Below are 13,722 nucleotides of genomic sequence, written 5' to 3' on the forward strand. Positions count from 1 at the left end.
CAAGAGTGGGTGAGTATTTGTACGGTAGGAGATCTATAATTCTTTTCCTCAGCCTGTGGACCAGAAGTTCCTCACTCCAACTTACAGTGTTGCGTATGTCTAGTAGTGCTTTAAAAATTATAAATAATATTAGTAATAACAGGATCCCTGTCAGCATTATTATCTTACACTTTAAAAATTACAGTTCTCTGGTCACAAGGTGGCAGTGTTGCCACACAGATGAAAGAGGAAGCAGTGACTGGCCATTCACCTTTCTGTTCAAACTCATTTTAAAGCTTAGTTACTCACCTATTCAAGATTTGAGGATTCCGAACTCAAGGTTGTATCACTTTCTAAAACCAGCTCAGGAAACATCCTCATACTGGCTCCAGAGCCCTAGCTAGCCTATGGCCAATGTGGCCATAGGTACCACAAAGCAGGGGACCCTGCTGCTCCCTCACAATCAGGTCGATACAGTAAGGAGCGGTAGGAAGATGATGATTCCAGGGGTGAGGAGGTGGAGAGAGAGAAGGTAATGTTGATGCCAGAGAGTGAGGGAGAGGGAAGGTGATGATGATGCCAAGAGGGTGGGGGATAGAGAGACGGAAGATGATGATGTTGCCAGGGAAGAGGGATGATTATGATGCTGGGGGAAGAGGGAAGGGAGAAGTTGATGATGCCAAGGGGTAGGGGGAGAAGGAAAAGAAGGGAAAGTGATGATGGGGGAGTGGATGGTGGCCATAACGAAGTGAACCCTGTGCCAGGTGTGCCATGAAACAAAAAAGGTTGGGAACCACTGTGCTAGTGTGTGGTTTCTCAGTAGGGATCTATAGTAACCTGGTTTATTCTATTTTACCAACAGAAGGTGTATTGTAGGGCTTGGTGTCATACTTTTGGGACCAAGGTCACCTTTGTGTCTACTTAAAGTAGTAATAGTGTTATATTTTAAATTTTAAAAAAAATACATTTAACGGAGTCTTCTAGCTCGTGGTTTGGTATGTTATTCACAGGGTCAAGGCACATTTTTTCACTTGGCCATAGGAACCAAACTGCCTGTCTACAGCTCTGACTGGTCCACTTCCTGTCTGTCACCACTGCTATTGGTGCTCCCCACCCTCCTGTTGATTTCCAGCTGATATCATTCCTTTGGCATTCTTGTCCCCCCATCCACATACACTTAGGACCTTCCCTCTGTTTCCAGGGTTAGTCTGTGGCAAGAGGAAGGGAGCCAGCTGCAGGGGCTGATCAGTGCCTCAGAGAGAGGAGAGGTGCAGCTGCAGGGGCTGATCAGTGCCTCAGAGAGAGGAGAGGTGCAGCTGCAGGGGCTGATCAGTGCCTCAGAGAGAGGAGAGGTGCAGCTGCAGGGGCCGAACAGAGTCTCAGAGAGAGGAGATGTGCAGCAGTAGCACCCGATCAGTGCCTCAGAGAGAGGAGAGGTGCAGCTGCAGGGCTGATCAGTGCCTCAGAGAGAGGAGAGGTGCAGCTGCAGGGCTGATCAGTGCCTGAGAGAGGAGAGGTGCAGCTGCAGGGGCCGATCAGTGCCTCAGAGAGAGGAGAGGTGCAGCTGCAGGGGCTGATCAGTGCCTCAGAGAGAGAGGAGAGGTGCAGCTGCAGGGGCTGATCAGTGCCTCAGAGAGAGGAGAGGTGCAGCTGCAGGGGCCGATCAGTGTCTCAGAGAGAGGAGAGGTGCAGCAGTAACGCCAGTCAGTGCCTCAGAGAGAGGAGAGGTGCAGCTGCAGGGGCCGATCAGTGCCTCAGAGAGAGAGGAGAGGTGCAGCTGCAGGGGCCGATCAGTGTCTCAGAGAGAGGAGAGGTGCAGCAGTAGCGCCAGTCAGTGCCTCAGAGAGAGGAGAGGTGCAGCAGTAGTGCCAGTCAGTGCCTCAGAGAGAGGAGAGGTGCAGCAGTAGCGCCAATCAGTGCCTCAGAGAGAGGAGAGGTACAGCTGCAGGGCTGATCAGTGCCTGAGAGAGGAGAGGTGCAGCTGCAGGGGCCGATCAGTGCCTCAGAGAGAGGAGAGGTGCAGCTGCAGGGGCTGATCAGTGCCTCAGAGAGAGAGAGGAGAGGTGCAGCTGCAGGGGCCGATCAGTGCCTCAGAGAGAGGAGAGGTGCAGCTGCAGGGGCTGATCAGTGCCTCAGAGAGAGAGGAGAGGTGCAGCTGCAGGGGCTGATCAGTGCCTCAGAGAGAGGAGAGGTGCAGCTGCAGGGGCCGATCAGTGTCTCAGAGAGAGGAGAGGTGCAGCAGTAACGCCAGTCAGTGCCTCAGAGAGAGGAGAGGTGCAGCTGCAGGGGCCGATCAGTGCCTCAGAGAGAGAGGAGAGGTGCAGCTGCAGGGGCCGATCAGTGTCTCAGAGAGAGGAGAGGTGCAGCAGTAGCGCCAGTCAGTGCCTCAGAGAGAGGAGAGGTGCAGCAGTAGTGCCAGTCAGTGCCTCAGAGAGAGGAGAGGTGCAGCAGTAGCGCCAATCAGTGCCTCAGAGAGAGGAGAGGTACAGCTGCAGGGCTGATCAGTGCCTGAGAGAGGAGAGGTGCAGCTGCAGGGGCCGATCAGTGCCTCAGAGAGAGGAGAGGTGCAGCTGCAGGGGCTGATCAGTGCCTCAGAGAGAGAGAGGAGAGGTGCAGCTGCAGGGGCTGATCAGTGCCTCAGAGAGAGAGGAGAGGTGCAGCTGCAGGGGCCGATCAGTGTCTCAGAGAGAGGAGAGGTGCAGCAGTAACACCAGTCAGTGCCTCAGAGAGAGGAGAGGTGCAGCTGCAGGGGCCGATCAGTGCCTCAGAGAGAGAGGAGAGGTGCAGCTGCAGGGGCCGATCAGTGTCTCAGAGAGAGGAGAGGTGCAGCAGTAGCGCCAGTCAGTGCCTCAGAGAGAGGAGAGGTGCAGCAGTAGTGCCAGTCAGTGCCTCAGAGAGAGAGGAGAGGTGCAGCTGCAGGGGCCGATCAGTGTCTCAGAGAGAGGAGAGGTGCAGCAGTAGTGCCAATCAGTGCCTCGGTTTCATTGTTCATGCAATTTGCCGATCATCCTCTGTCCAGGGATCAACAGCCAGGCTGCCAGCATTTCCTGTTGCCAGGCTGTGCCAGGGGCTTTTTCTTTGTAAGGCGCAGAGCCAGATTTAGGCATAGGCAACACTGGCATGTGCCTAGGACATCAAGTTCTGAAGGCACCCAAAAACCTGCGCTCCCCAAGCTGCTCTCTGATGTCTGGGGGCAAAACACCCCCATTCCCAAACCTCTGCCTATGGGCTCCCTAATCTTTTGGCAGGAAAATACACAGGCAAAGTGGAAGTCTGGCAGAAGAACCAGGACACTTAGGAAGTCTTGACAAGTCAAACAGGTTCCTTTTTTTTCTTTTCCAATGTTTTATCTGGGGTTTTATTCTGTGCATTTTTTGTACCCGCAGCCAACAATGGATGTGAGCAGGCTATGAATTTTTTAAACAAATAATAATAATAATAAAAAAAAAAAAAAAACTAGTACAATACTGACAGCTGAAGAGCGGATCTTCATCGGGCCCCGTGAAGGCCTCTTACACAAATAAAAGTTGAGCACCCCCAGCTCCGGCAGAACCTCGTGCAGGCATTAGCGCCCCCTCCCTCCGATAGGAGTAAAGCGGTGAATACAGCACAAAGAGCTGCAGAGCGGGTCTTCACCAGAACCCCATGCGAGGTGCACTGCAGAAAGGGGCACAATACTGTCCAACAAGGAGCCCACACCAGACCGGGGAGGAGAGGTTTAAACTCGGACGCCCGCTTGTGATTCCAGAGGCATAAACCAACCCCTCCTGACAGCGGCCGAGCTCGGAAATAGTTGAGCTGCTCGTCTTTCGCGCGGGCTTTCCTAGCACGGGAGCGACGAGCGCCGGTCCCGCCCTCGGCAGCAGCTCCTGCCCGAGAAACGAAAGCGAAACGGGGGACGGCGGAGCCCAGCTGGGGGGCACCGGAGAAGCCGCGATCATGCCGAGGCCGTGCTCTGCAGTTCTCTGCTTCCTGGGCGCCGGTAAAGGGATTTCTTGATATTTTCGGGGGGGGGGGGGGGGTTGTGTTCTAAGGCAAGCGATGCTGTTCTGTGAAACTGAGGTTGGGAATTGAAAGGGACAGGGACGATTCTGTTTGAGCCTTTAATTTTGAATTATTTAAACTTTTTATTTTACCTTTCCTTTGAGCACTTTAGAATTTTACGGGATTTGTTTGTGTTTATATCTACATTTTAATTTAAACAAACATTCCCCCCCCCCCCAAGTTTTAACAGATGAGAGTGGTGGATATCAGGTGCAACTGGTCGCCGATTTGAAATGGGCCTGCAAGCGCCAATCCCAGGGTGACTGTTCCTGCGGGTGTGCAGTGTGGGCAGGATTTTCAAAGTGACTGTTCCAAAAGTGTCTGCACTTCTGGGTGTAAAAATTATGATTTTGCGCATACTTTTATTTACATAAAAATAAGCATGTTGTGCAGGGGTGCGGAGTTGGGCTGGAGTTTCAATTTACACATACTTAGGGGGAAATTTTCAAAAGGAGTTACATGCGTAAATGTAGCTACTATTGTAGCAATTTTCAAAAGCCATTTACTCAAGTAAAGTGAATTTACTCCAGTAAACCTGGTTTTTACTCGAGTAAATGCTTTTTAAAATCGGGCCCTTTTAGTTTTAAAAAGTATTAGGTCTGATTTTAAAAAACATTTGCTTGCTTAAAATTGGGTTTTATATGTGTAAATGCACTTTATTCAAGTAAATGGCTTTTGAAAATTGCTGAGCTAGTATGTTACATTTACATGTGTAACTCCTTTGAAAATCACCTCCATAGCATGTAAATTCACAAGCTCAAGTTCCCTGTAGGTACCAGGATCAGTCCAGACTCCTGGGTTTTGCACTCCCCCCTAGCAGATGGAAACAGAGAAGTTTTCAATACAAAACTCCGCCTCATATAGGATGGTGCCACCTACAGTCCTGCAGTTTTTCTCTGTCTCCAGCAGATGGTGGAGGTGCAAGGCCTTCAGTCTGTGCTGATTGTTCATTGTAGTTAGAGTAGTGAGTTCTGTGAGCTTTAGAGAGTTTCCAGTCTGTAAAACATTTTTACTTTATTTAAAAAAAAAAAAAAAAAAGGGGGGGGGGGGGAAAAGGAGCAGTTTCTATCCTGAGCCTCCCAGGGGGTTTGTAAGGTTCTGAGGGGACCATCCCCCGCTGGTTGTTGAGGCAGCTGCATACAGGGTCAAGCTAGCAGCTGGGTGCGACACTGGGGAGCCCGGTTCACTCCACCCCGCCGGATCAGAACCATGGACCACTGCCGGGTAAGTCTTTAAAAAGAAAAAAAAAAAGTTTTGATTTTCTTTAGTTTTCTGTCAGTGTCACCAGCGCTGCGGCTCTCTCTTCCCTCCCTGACTCGGCACTTTTTCTATTTTTTACAGAATTGAATTTTAGCTTTCTCAGGCCCGCTGCTGCGCTCGTCTGCGTGCGTCTTTGGAGGGGCTGTGCTCGGCATGCCTTCCCGGGGGGGGGGGATCCTCCGGTGCCGCAAAAATGGTTAAAGGCAAGGCTGCCCGAGCTCCTTCAGTGTTAGCTGCAGCGAGATCAGCTGAGGCAGATCCGTTCCCGCTGAGTGCGGGAACGGAGGCCATTTTGGAGTTTTTTAGATCAGCGACTCGTGCAGCTATGGGGAAGGGGATTCTCCCGCTTCCTTTCTCTCCTCAGCCAGGGTTTCCTGGAAGGAGCGAACCTTTACAGCTTCTCTCACCTGCAACGGAGGATAGCCTCGAGGGGGCTTCTGACTCCTCCTCTTCCTCCTTCTCCTCGGTCTAAGTCTAAGGGAGTCTTTGGGTCCTCCAAAGCTAAGTGCCCTTTGTGTACAGGGGCTCATCAGACCGATACTGATTCCACGGATCAGGATACGGACCCAGGGAACCAGGACCCGCAGGGCAAGCCTCCAGTGGGGGTGGATACAGACCCTGAGCAACATCCACAGGATCCAGCACGAGGCTCTCACATTGTGGAAGGAGATGACCCGAAGGTGTTCCGTCTGTTTAGGAGGGAGGAGTTGGCTCGGAGAGCTAGGCATAGATGGGTTGCCAGAGGAGTCCAGGCTAGGGGCCATGGACCCAGTGTTGTTGGGTCTGAGGGGCCGGCTACTTCCTTTCCTTTTCATTTTTCTGCCAAGGACTTGCTATTTAGAGAATGGGATACCCCGGATCTGGGATTGAAAGTTAACAAGGCTATGGATAAGCTATATCCTCTTCTGGAGGAAGCAATTGACATACTGCGGGTGCCCAAGGTGGACGTGGCGGTGTCCGCAGTCACCAAAAAGACCACGATCCCGGTTACGGGTGCTACAGCCTTGAAGGACCTGCAGGATAGAAAGTTGGAGCTGCAGCTGAAGAAAATTTTTGAAGTCTCGGCACTGGGAGTGTGGGCAGCTATGTGCAGCAATTTTGCCTTACGAGCGGGCCTTCGCTGGGTTCAGCAGTTACAGGCTAATGCTGGACTTTCCGATGCAGAAGCACAGCAAGCAGGGCGTCTGGAAGCTTCGCTCGCTTATAGTGCGGATGCACTTTATTTATTTAATGGCTTTTATATACCGACGAACGTTGGGAACATCTCATCGGTTTACAGATAACAAAAATTTAGCAACAGGCTTTACAATTATTGCATGATTATATGAGGAACAGTTAAACCATTAGTTTTTACATATAACAAATTAGTCTTTACAAGTAACAAATATGTTGTTTTATTGTATTTATTTCTGTTTTCTTAACTGTCTTAAGTTAATTTATTATGTAAACCGTTAAGATAGAACTCTTTGTTCTGGGCAACGGTATATAAAAATTGCACAAATAAATAAATATCTAAGGAGGTTACGTAATTAAGGTTAGCTAAACTTGGAGGAGCAGAGAATTCTGAAAATTGGTAGGGAAATCTACATTTAGCGGAGGTAAATATACACGTGTGTGAGATTATAATGTCCTTATGTACACTTATAATGTCCTTATATACACTTAGAGGAGGGATACGTATACTTTGAAGGGAAGCCGTGAATAAACTTAGTAGAGAGATGAAATTTTAGGAGCTTATGAGGCAGATATGCAGAGGATTGCATGTGGGAAATGGGATAGTGTTAAATATATGTGGAGTAAATGGAGAGAGTGAGGGGGTGGGGAGGAGGAGGAGAGAGGGAAGGGATTGGAGAGGGGGTGCGGGTGGTTGGGTGTAGGTTAGGTGTATGAGTGCTTGAAGAACCAGGTCTTGAGGTTTTGCCTGAATATTTTTGGCCAGGTTTCTTGGCGGAGAGAGGTGGGTAGTTTATTCCAGAGAAAAGGACCTGCTAGGGAGAGGGCCCTTTCGTTTGTGGTGCGGAGCTTAGTGAGCTTGGGTGAGGGGGTATGTAGTGTGGCCAGGTATTGTTTTCTAGTGGGTCTGTTATTGTTGTGAAAGGAGAAATGTTCATTGTACCAATGCATGTCCTGGTTGTGAAGAGATTTGTGTATTAGAGTGAGGGCTTTGAAGGTGATTCTGGATGCTACGGGTAACCAATGCAGATGTTTGAGTACCGGGGTTATGTGATCATTTTTGTGGGTGTTGGTGAGTATCCAGGCAGCTGCATTTTGGAGGAGTTGCAGTGGCTGTATGGTGCTTTTAGGCAGGTCTAGGAGCAAGGAGTTGCAGTAATCTATTTTCGATAGTATGAGGGCTTGTAATATGGTACGGAAGTCGCTGAGATGTAATAGAGGTTTGAGTCTTTTTAGGGTGTGCAATTTGAAGAAGCAGTCTTTGAGGGTGTTATTGATGAATTTTTTGCAGTTGAGGTGACTGTCAAAGGATACGCCGAGGCTGCATATATGAGTAGGGAATGTGATGTTAGTGGAGGGATCATTGTTATGTGTGAGTGGAGGGGTCATAAGAAGAGTGGGGGAGATGTTGGGGGGTGATATGAGGATGAGTTCCGTTTTATCAGCGTTGAGGGCGAGATAGTTGTTGGATAGAAGGCTGCTGATCTCAGAGAGGGCAGATTTCCAAATTTCAACGGCTTTGTGTATTGAGTCTTTAACCGGAATGAGTATCTGCACATCATCAGCATATATGAAGTGCGGAAGGCCAAGTTTAGCAAGGAGATGGCAGAGGGGGAGGAGATATATATTGAAAAGTGTAGAGGAAAGAGATGAACCTTGTGGTACTCCTTGAGCGAGGGTGTGGGGTTTGGAGGTGGCGTTTCCAATTTGTACGCTAAATTGTCTTTCAGCCAGATATGAGTGGAACCATTGTAGAGCCGAGCCTGAGATGCCAATGTCGCTCAGACGTTCTAATAGGATGTGATGTTTAATGGTGTCGAATGCAGCGGAGATGTCAAGAAGAATGAGGATGTGGGAAAGACCTTTATCAAGACCTTTCAAGATGTGGTCGGAGAGTGAAATGAGCAAGGTCTCAGTACTATGGTGCTTGCGAAAGCCAAATTGTGAGGGGGATAGGATGTTGTTTTCATCCATGTAGTCTGATAGCTGTTTGTTAATAGCTTTCTCAAGGACTTTTGTGATTAGTGGCAGGTTGGAGATGGGTCGGAAATTGGAGAGATCGGAGGGGTCCAGGGAGGGTTTCTTAAGTATGGGTTTCACAATGGCATGTTTAAGGTTTTTGAGGATATTGCCAAGTTCAATAGACTTGTTTATGATGTTCGAGATGGGTTTGGCGATGATCCCGGGGATGGAGAGTAGATTTTTTGTGGGGATGGTATCTGATGGGTGTGTAGAGGGTCTGATTTTTTTTAGGATAGATTCGATTTCCAGAGATGAGGTGGTGTCGAAGGAAGAGAGGTTGGTAGTGGTTTAAGAAAGAACATAAGAAAATGCCATACTGGGTCAGACCAAGGGTCCATGAAACGTTGTAGCGTTTCATTGGATGTTTGATTGGGAGGGAAGCGTGACATGATGTTGCTAATTTTATTGTGGAAGAATGAGGCTAGATCTTCACATTTAGTCTGGTTGTCTATGTCTGGTATGGATGGGGTGCAGGGTTTCGTTAGGTTATTTACTAGTTGGAATAGGGTTCTTGGATTGAATTGTAGGTGGTGTATGCGTTGTGCGTGGAAATCTCTTTTGGTTTTATCGATAGCTACTCGGTAGGAGTGCATGTAGGATTTGAATTTATTTAATTGGGTAGTGGTGGGGTCTTTGTGCCACGCTCTTTCGAGCTTTTTAAAATTGGATTTCATATTTTTTAATTCTGGTGTATACCAGGGTTGTTTGTGTCTTTGAGACGTGTCAATTGTGCGTTCCTGTATGGGGCAGATCTTATTGGCGATCGTACTGGTGATATGGTTCCAGGACGTGAGTGCCGTGTCGACGTCTGTTAAATCAAGGGAGTTGATATCTGTAGTAATTGCTGATATTAATTCTTGCTTGCAGTTACGTCTAAAATGTATAACTTTTTTGCCTTGAATGGGATGAGGGGTCTTAATCACAGAGCATGTTGCATCGATGCGATAGTGGTCGGACCAGGGGATGGGTGTGCATGAAGGGGGGTTGGTACGGATCTGGGAATTGGTGAATAAGAGATCGAGAGTGTGGCCTGCTTTGTGAGTGGGTTGGGTGATAGTTTGTGTGAAACCGAGTGCATCTAATGCAGTTAGTAGTGAATCACAGGAGGATGAGGTGGGGATGTTATCAACGTGGAGATTGAAATCTCCAAGGATGGTTGCTGGAACATGTATGTTTATGTTTTTGGAAATGTATTCAATCAGGAGTGAGGGGTTAGCCTCAAGGAGTCCTGGTGGGGCATACACTAAGCAGATTTGGAGGTTGTGAGCATGAAAAAGCTAATTTCTAGTCTGGGGGGTGTGGAGATAAGTTTTCTAGTTAATTTAAAACTCTTTTTGGACGCTAAGAGGAGGCCCCCTCCTCGTTTCTTAGGTCGGGGTATGGAGAAAATGTCATATTTTTCAAGTGGGAGTTGGTTCAGTAGTGTTGTGTCTGTATCCTTTAGCCAAGTTTCTGTGATGGCTAGGATGTCGGGGCTGTCATCCAGTAGTATGTCGTTGATGAGGGAGGTTTTTTTGATGATAGATTGAGCATTGATTAAGAGTATGGTAAAGGTGGTGAGGCCTAGTATTTGTGTGAGTGGGGTGGCCATGATAGGGAGGAGGTTTCTGTAGTGTACTTCGTGTGTTTTGGAGTGAGGGGGTCGTAGTGGGAGGGGGTAGTGTTTGATGGAGGCAATGGGGTAGGTGTGCATAGCTGGTGGTATGTTAGGTGCGTTAGGGGGTTAAGGGGTTAAGGGACAAGTTCTGTGAGATAGGAGAGCGCAAGGGATGAGAAATGGGGTAATAAGGTAATGTAAGATAGGAGAGCGCTAGGGATGAGAAATGGGGTAGTGAGGGGAGCGACCAGAGAGATTAAAGAAGTCGCCGTTGCTGGGCAGGCCTCGGGGTCTGCTGGGCGGCGGTCGCAGGGAGGGACGGTTGGTAGAGGTGGGCCTCCAGGGACCCCAATGGGTCACGGCCGCCGAATGCGGTGGAGGCGGCGAGGAGAAGCTGTGCTGGCTGCGTGGCTGAAGAGAGGGTCGGCGCCTGTGTAGGTATGTAATTAAGGTGCCTATCAGCGCTTTGATGACGTCGTCGATGCTGGGCGGGCTTCGGGGGATGGCACTCAGTTGGCCTTGGCGTCGGCTGCGGAAGCGTTGCACGGTCTGGTCTCTGTTAAGGCGTAAGGGTGAAGGAATGATGGTGGCGGTAGTGCTCAGGAGGTCCAGCTTGCTCGAGGCTGCAGGTCGGCGAGGGTCTCCTGTGCTGGGTTCTTGCTGTTATTTGAATTTTGTGGCTGCTGTGAGGCTGGTGCCTCTGAGAGGGCCGAAAGGGCTGGGAGCACGGTTGGGGGCCTTGCCACGTGTCTAGAGGGCTAGCGTGCTGGATCAGGCTGGTTGCTAGCTCTTTCCCCGGTGGGATAGCGCCGATAGCGCAAGCTAGGTCTGGAGACGGCCTAGTTCTTTAACTTCCGGGATGCCCTTCCGGGGTGCACGAAGGGGCGCACAAAGGGGCGGGCTCCTTTGTCGCGCTCCTTCGGTGCGCAACGCCAGCCGGAACAGGACTTTGAAGCCCTGGAAGGGACAGCCTGATTGGCTGCTCGTCTAGGCCCCCGATAGGCCGGCTTCGTCTGTGGGGGGCGTTATGAACTTCGGCCAGATCCATGGTGTCGGCAGTCTCGGCTGGTCGGCTCCTTTGGTTAAGAAACTGGTCAGCGGATATTTCCTCCAAGGCTCAGTTGGGGTCGTTGCCTTTCAAGGGTAAATTGCTTTTTGGCAAGGATCTTGAGGATATGATTCAATCCCAGGGGGAGAACAAGGTTCACAGACTGCCAGAGGATAGGCCCAAGTCGAGGGGCTCCTTTTCTTCACGGTTTCGATTCAGAGGGAATCAGAGATTTCGTCTGTCCAGAGCTCCAGCTTCTTCCTTTCGGCAAGCATCCAGTCTCCAACAGTCCTGGTCTCAGCCCTTTCGTGGCCGATGCTTTGGGGCCAAGTCTTCCCAATGAAGGGACGCCGACCCATTCCTCGGTTCCAGCTGTTGGGGGCAGATTGTCCCTGTTTTATGAGGAATGGGTCAAGGTGACGTCAGACTAGTGGGTCCTTACTGTGATAAATCAAGGCTACGCTTTAGATTTTGCACACCACCTTCCGGGGCGGTTTCTGGTCTTCCCATGCAGTTACAAAGAGAAACGATAGGCAGTACAAGAATCCAGTCTCCGAACAGTTTCATTTACCTCTCCCTCTTATGGATACGGCACGCTCCAGTCTCAATTGGTGGCTTATCTCAGATAACTTATCCCGAGGAGTTCCCCTGGAGGTGCCCAAATGGACAGTGGTGTCCACGGACGCCAGCCTCTCCGGTTGGGGAGCAGTTTGCCTGAGGAAGTCTGTGCAGGGACAATGTTACCAGGAAGAATCTCAGTGGTTGATCAATCGTCTGGAAATCAGGGCAGTGTGGTTAGCGTTGCAAGCATTCCGCCTCTCCTTCAGGGGAAGTCAGTCAGAATTCTTTCCGACAATGCAACCACGGTGGCTTATATCAATCGCCAAGAGGGAACCAAGAGCCAGCCAATGGCCACGGAAGCCCGGCAGCTGATCAGCTGGGTGGAGAAGCATTTAGTAAGTATTGTAGCGTCTCACATAGCAGGAGTCGACAGCGTTCAGGTGGACTTTCTCAGTCGGCACCGCCTCTATCCCGGGAATGGGATCTCGCAGACAAAGCTTTCCAGCTCATATGCAACACGTGGGGGCGTACCCCGCATGGATCTCATGGCTGCGCGCTTCTTCGGTCGCCGCAGAGAAACAGGAGCAGAAGGGGTAGATGCCCTGGCCGACCGACGTGCTGCTGTACATCTTCCCTCCTTGGCCACTGATAGGCAAAGTGCTCAGGAGAGTGGAGATTGCCTTGGTTTGCGGACCTAGTCAATCTGGCAGTGGCGGGTCCCCTGCGGTTGCCACTGCTCCTGTACCTTCTCCATCAAGAGCCTGTGTGTTTGGAAGAGGTCAATCACTTTTGTCTAGCAGCATGGCTTTTCAGAGGCGCCACCTGAGGAGCAAATGGTATTCGAATGCTGTGATGGCAATACTTCTCCAGTCGCGCAAGACATCCACCAATCTCGCGTATGTGCGCGTGTGGAGAATCTTCGAATCTTGGTGCGTGGACTGAGCAATTGTTCCTACTCGGTCTTCGGTGTCTGATGTTTTAGGTTTCTTACAATCCGGACTCGCCAAGGGCTTATTGTGTAGTTCCCTGAGGGTTCAGGTGGCAGCTCTTGGTTGTTTGCGTGGTTCCATTCAAGGCGTGACATTGGCTGCTCACCACGATGTGGCTCCTTTCCTAAAGGGGGCAAAGCATTTACGTCCCCTGATCAGGCACCCTTGTCCTTCTTGGAATCTGAACTTGATTCTCTCAGCTCTGTGTACGGTGCCCTTTCAGCCTCTGAAAACAGCTACAATAAAGGATCTCACGTTAAAGGTGATTTTCCTTATGGCTATCACATCTGCTCGCAGGGTATCTGAGCTCCAGGCTCTATCCTGTAGGGAGCCGTTTCTGAGAATTTCAGATTTTGGTGTGTCCTTGAGGACAGTTCCTTCCTTTCTTCCAAAGGTGGTGTCTGTTTTTCACGGGAATCAGTCAGTGGAGCTTCCGTCGTTTCCCATTTTGGACCGGTCAGACCCTATGTCTAAAGACTTATGGAAGCTGGATGTTCGGGCATTGTTGCGTTATCTGGAAGTTACTAACTCGTTTCGTGTGACGGACCATCTTTTTGTTCTGTGAGCTGGTCCGAAACGAGGAAATATGGCATCTAAAGCTACAATTTCGCGCTGGTTGAAAGAGGCTATAGGCTCGGCATATTTGCTGTGTGGTGAGCCTGTATCGTTTGGTCTTCAGGCTCATTCTACCCGTTCGCAGGCGGCTTCTTGGGCGGAGTGTCAAATGGTCTCACCACAGGAGATCTGCAGGGCGGTGAATTGGAAGTCTTTGCATACCTTTGCCAGTTACTACAGACTGGATGTTCAGGCACCGGGTGAAGGAGGCTTTGGAGAAGCAGTGCTTAGAGCGGGCCTCTACAGATCCCATCCCAGATAAGAAAGCTCTGGTACATCCCAGGAGTCTGGATTGATCCGGGTACGTACAGGGAAAGGAAAATTAGTTTCTTACCTGATAATTTTCATTCCTGTAGTACTAAGGATCAGTCGAGAGTCCCGCCTGGGGAATGCATGGAAGTAAGGGAGAGTCCGCTCAGTTATTGATTGATTTG

At 50.0% G+C, this 13,722-nt stretch overlaps 1 protein-coding gene across 3 annotated transcripts in view; it reads left to right on the forward strand.

Annotated features, from left to right (window-relative positions):
- The first annotated feature begins 3,589 nt into the window (after positions 1 to 3,589).
- The window catches only part of LOC115097044 (tapasin-related protein-like), a 49,773-nt gene continuing 39,640 nt past the window's right edge, over positions 3,590 to 13,722 (forward strand). For 2 of the 3 annotated variants that reach the window (XM_029612464.1, XM_029612465.1), the window contains exon 1: positions 3,590 to 3,961. In XM_029612464.1, coding sequence (XP_029468324.1) covers positions 3,919 to 3,961 — 43 coding nt within the window. In that variant the 5' untranslated portion in view covers positions 3,590 to 3,918. The remainder of the gene's footprint in view (positions 3,962 to 13,722) is intronic. The other variant, XM_029612463.1, reaches the window with a different exon arrangement.

This window comes from Rhinatrema bivittatum, chromosome 8 (assembly GCF_901001135.1).
Source record: "Rhinatrema bivittatum chromosome 8, aRhiBiv1.1, whole genome shotgun sequence".
Taxonomy (NCBI): domain Eukaryota; kingdom Metazoa; phylum Chordata; class Amphibia; order Gymnophiona; family Rhinatrematidae; genus Rhinatrema; species Rhinatrema bivittatum.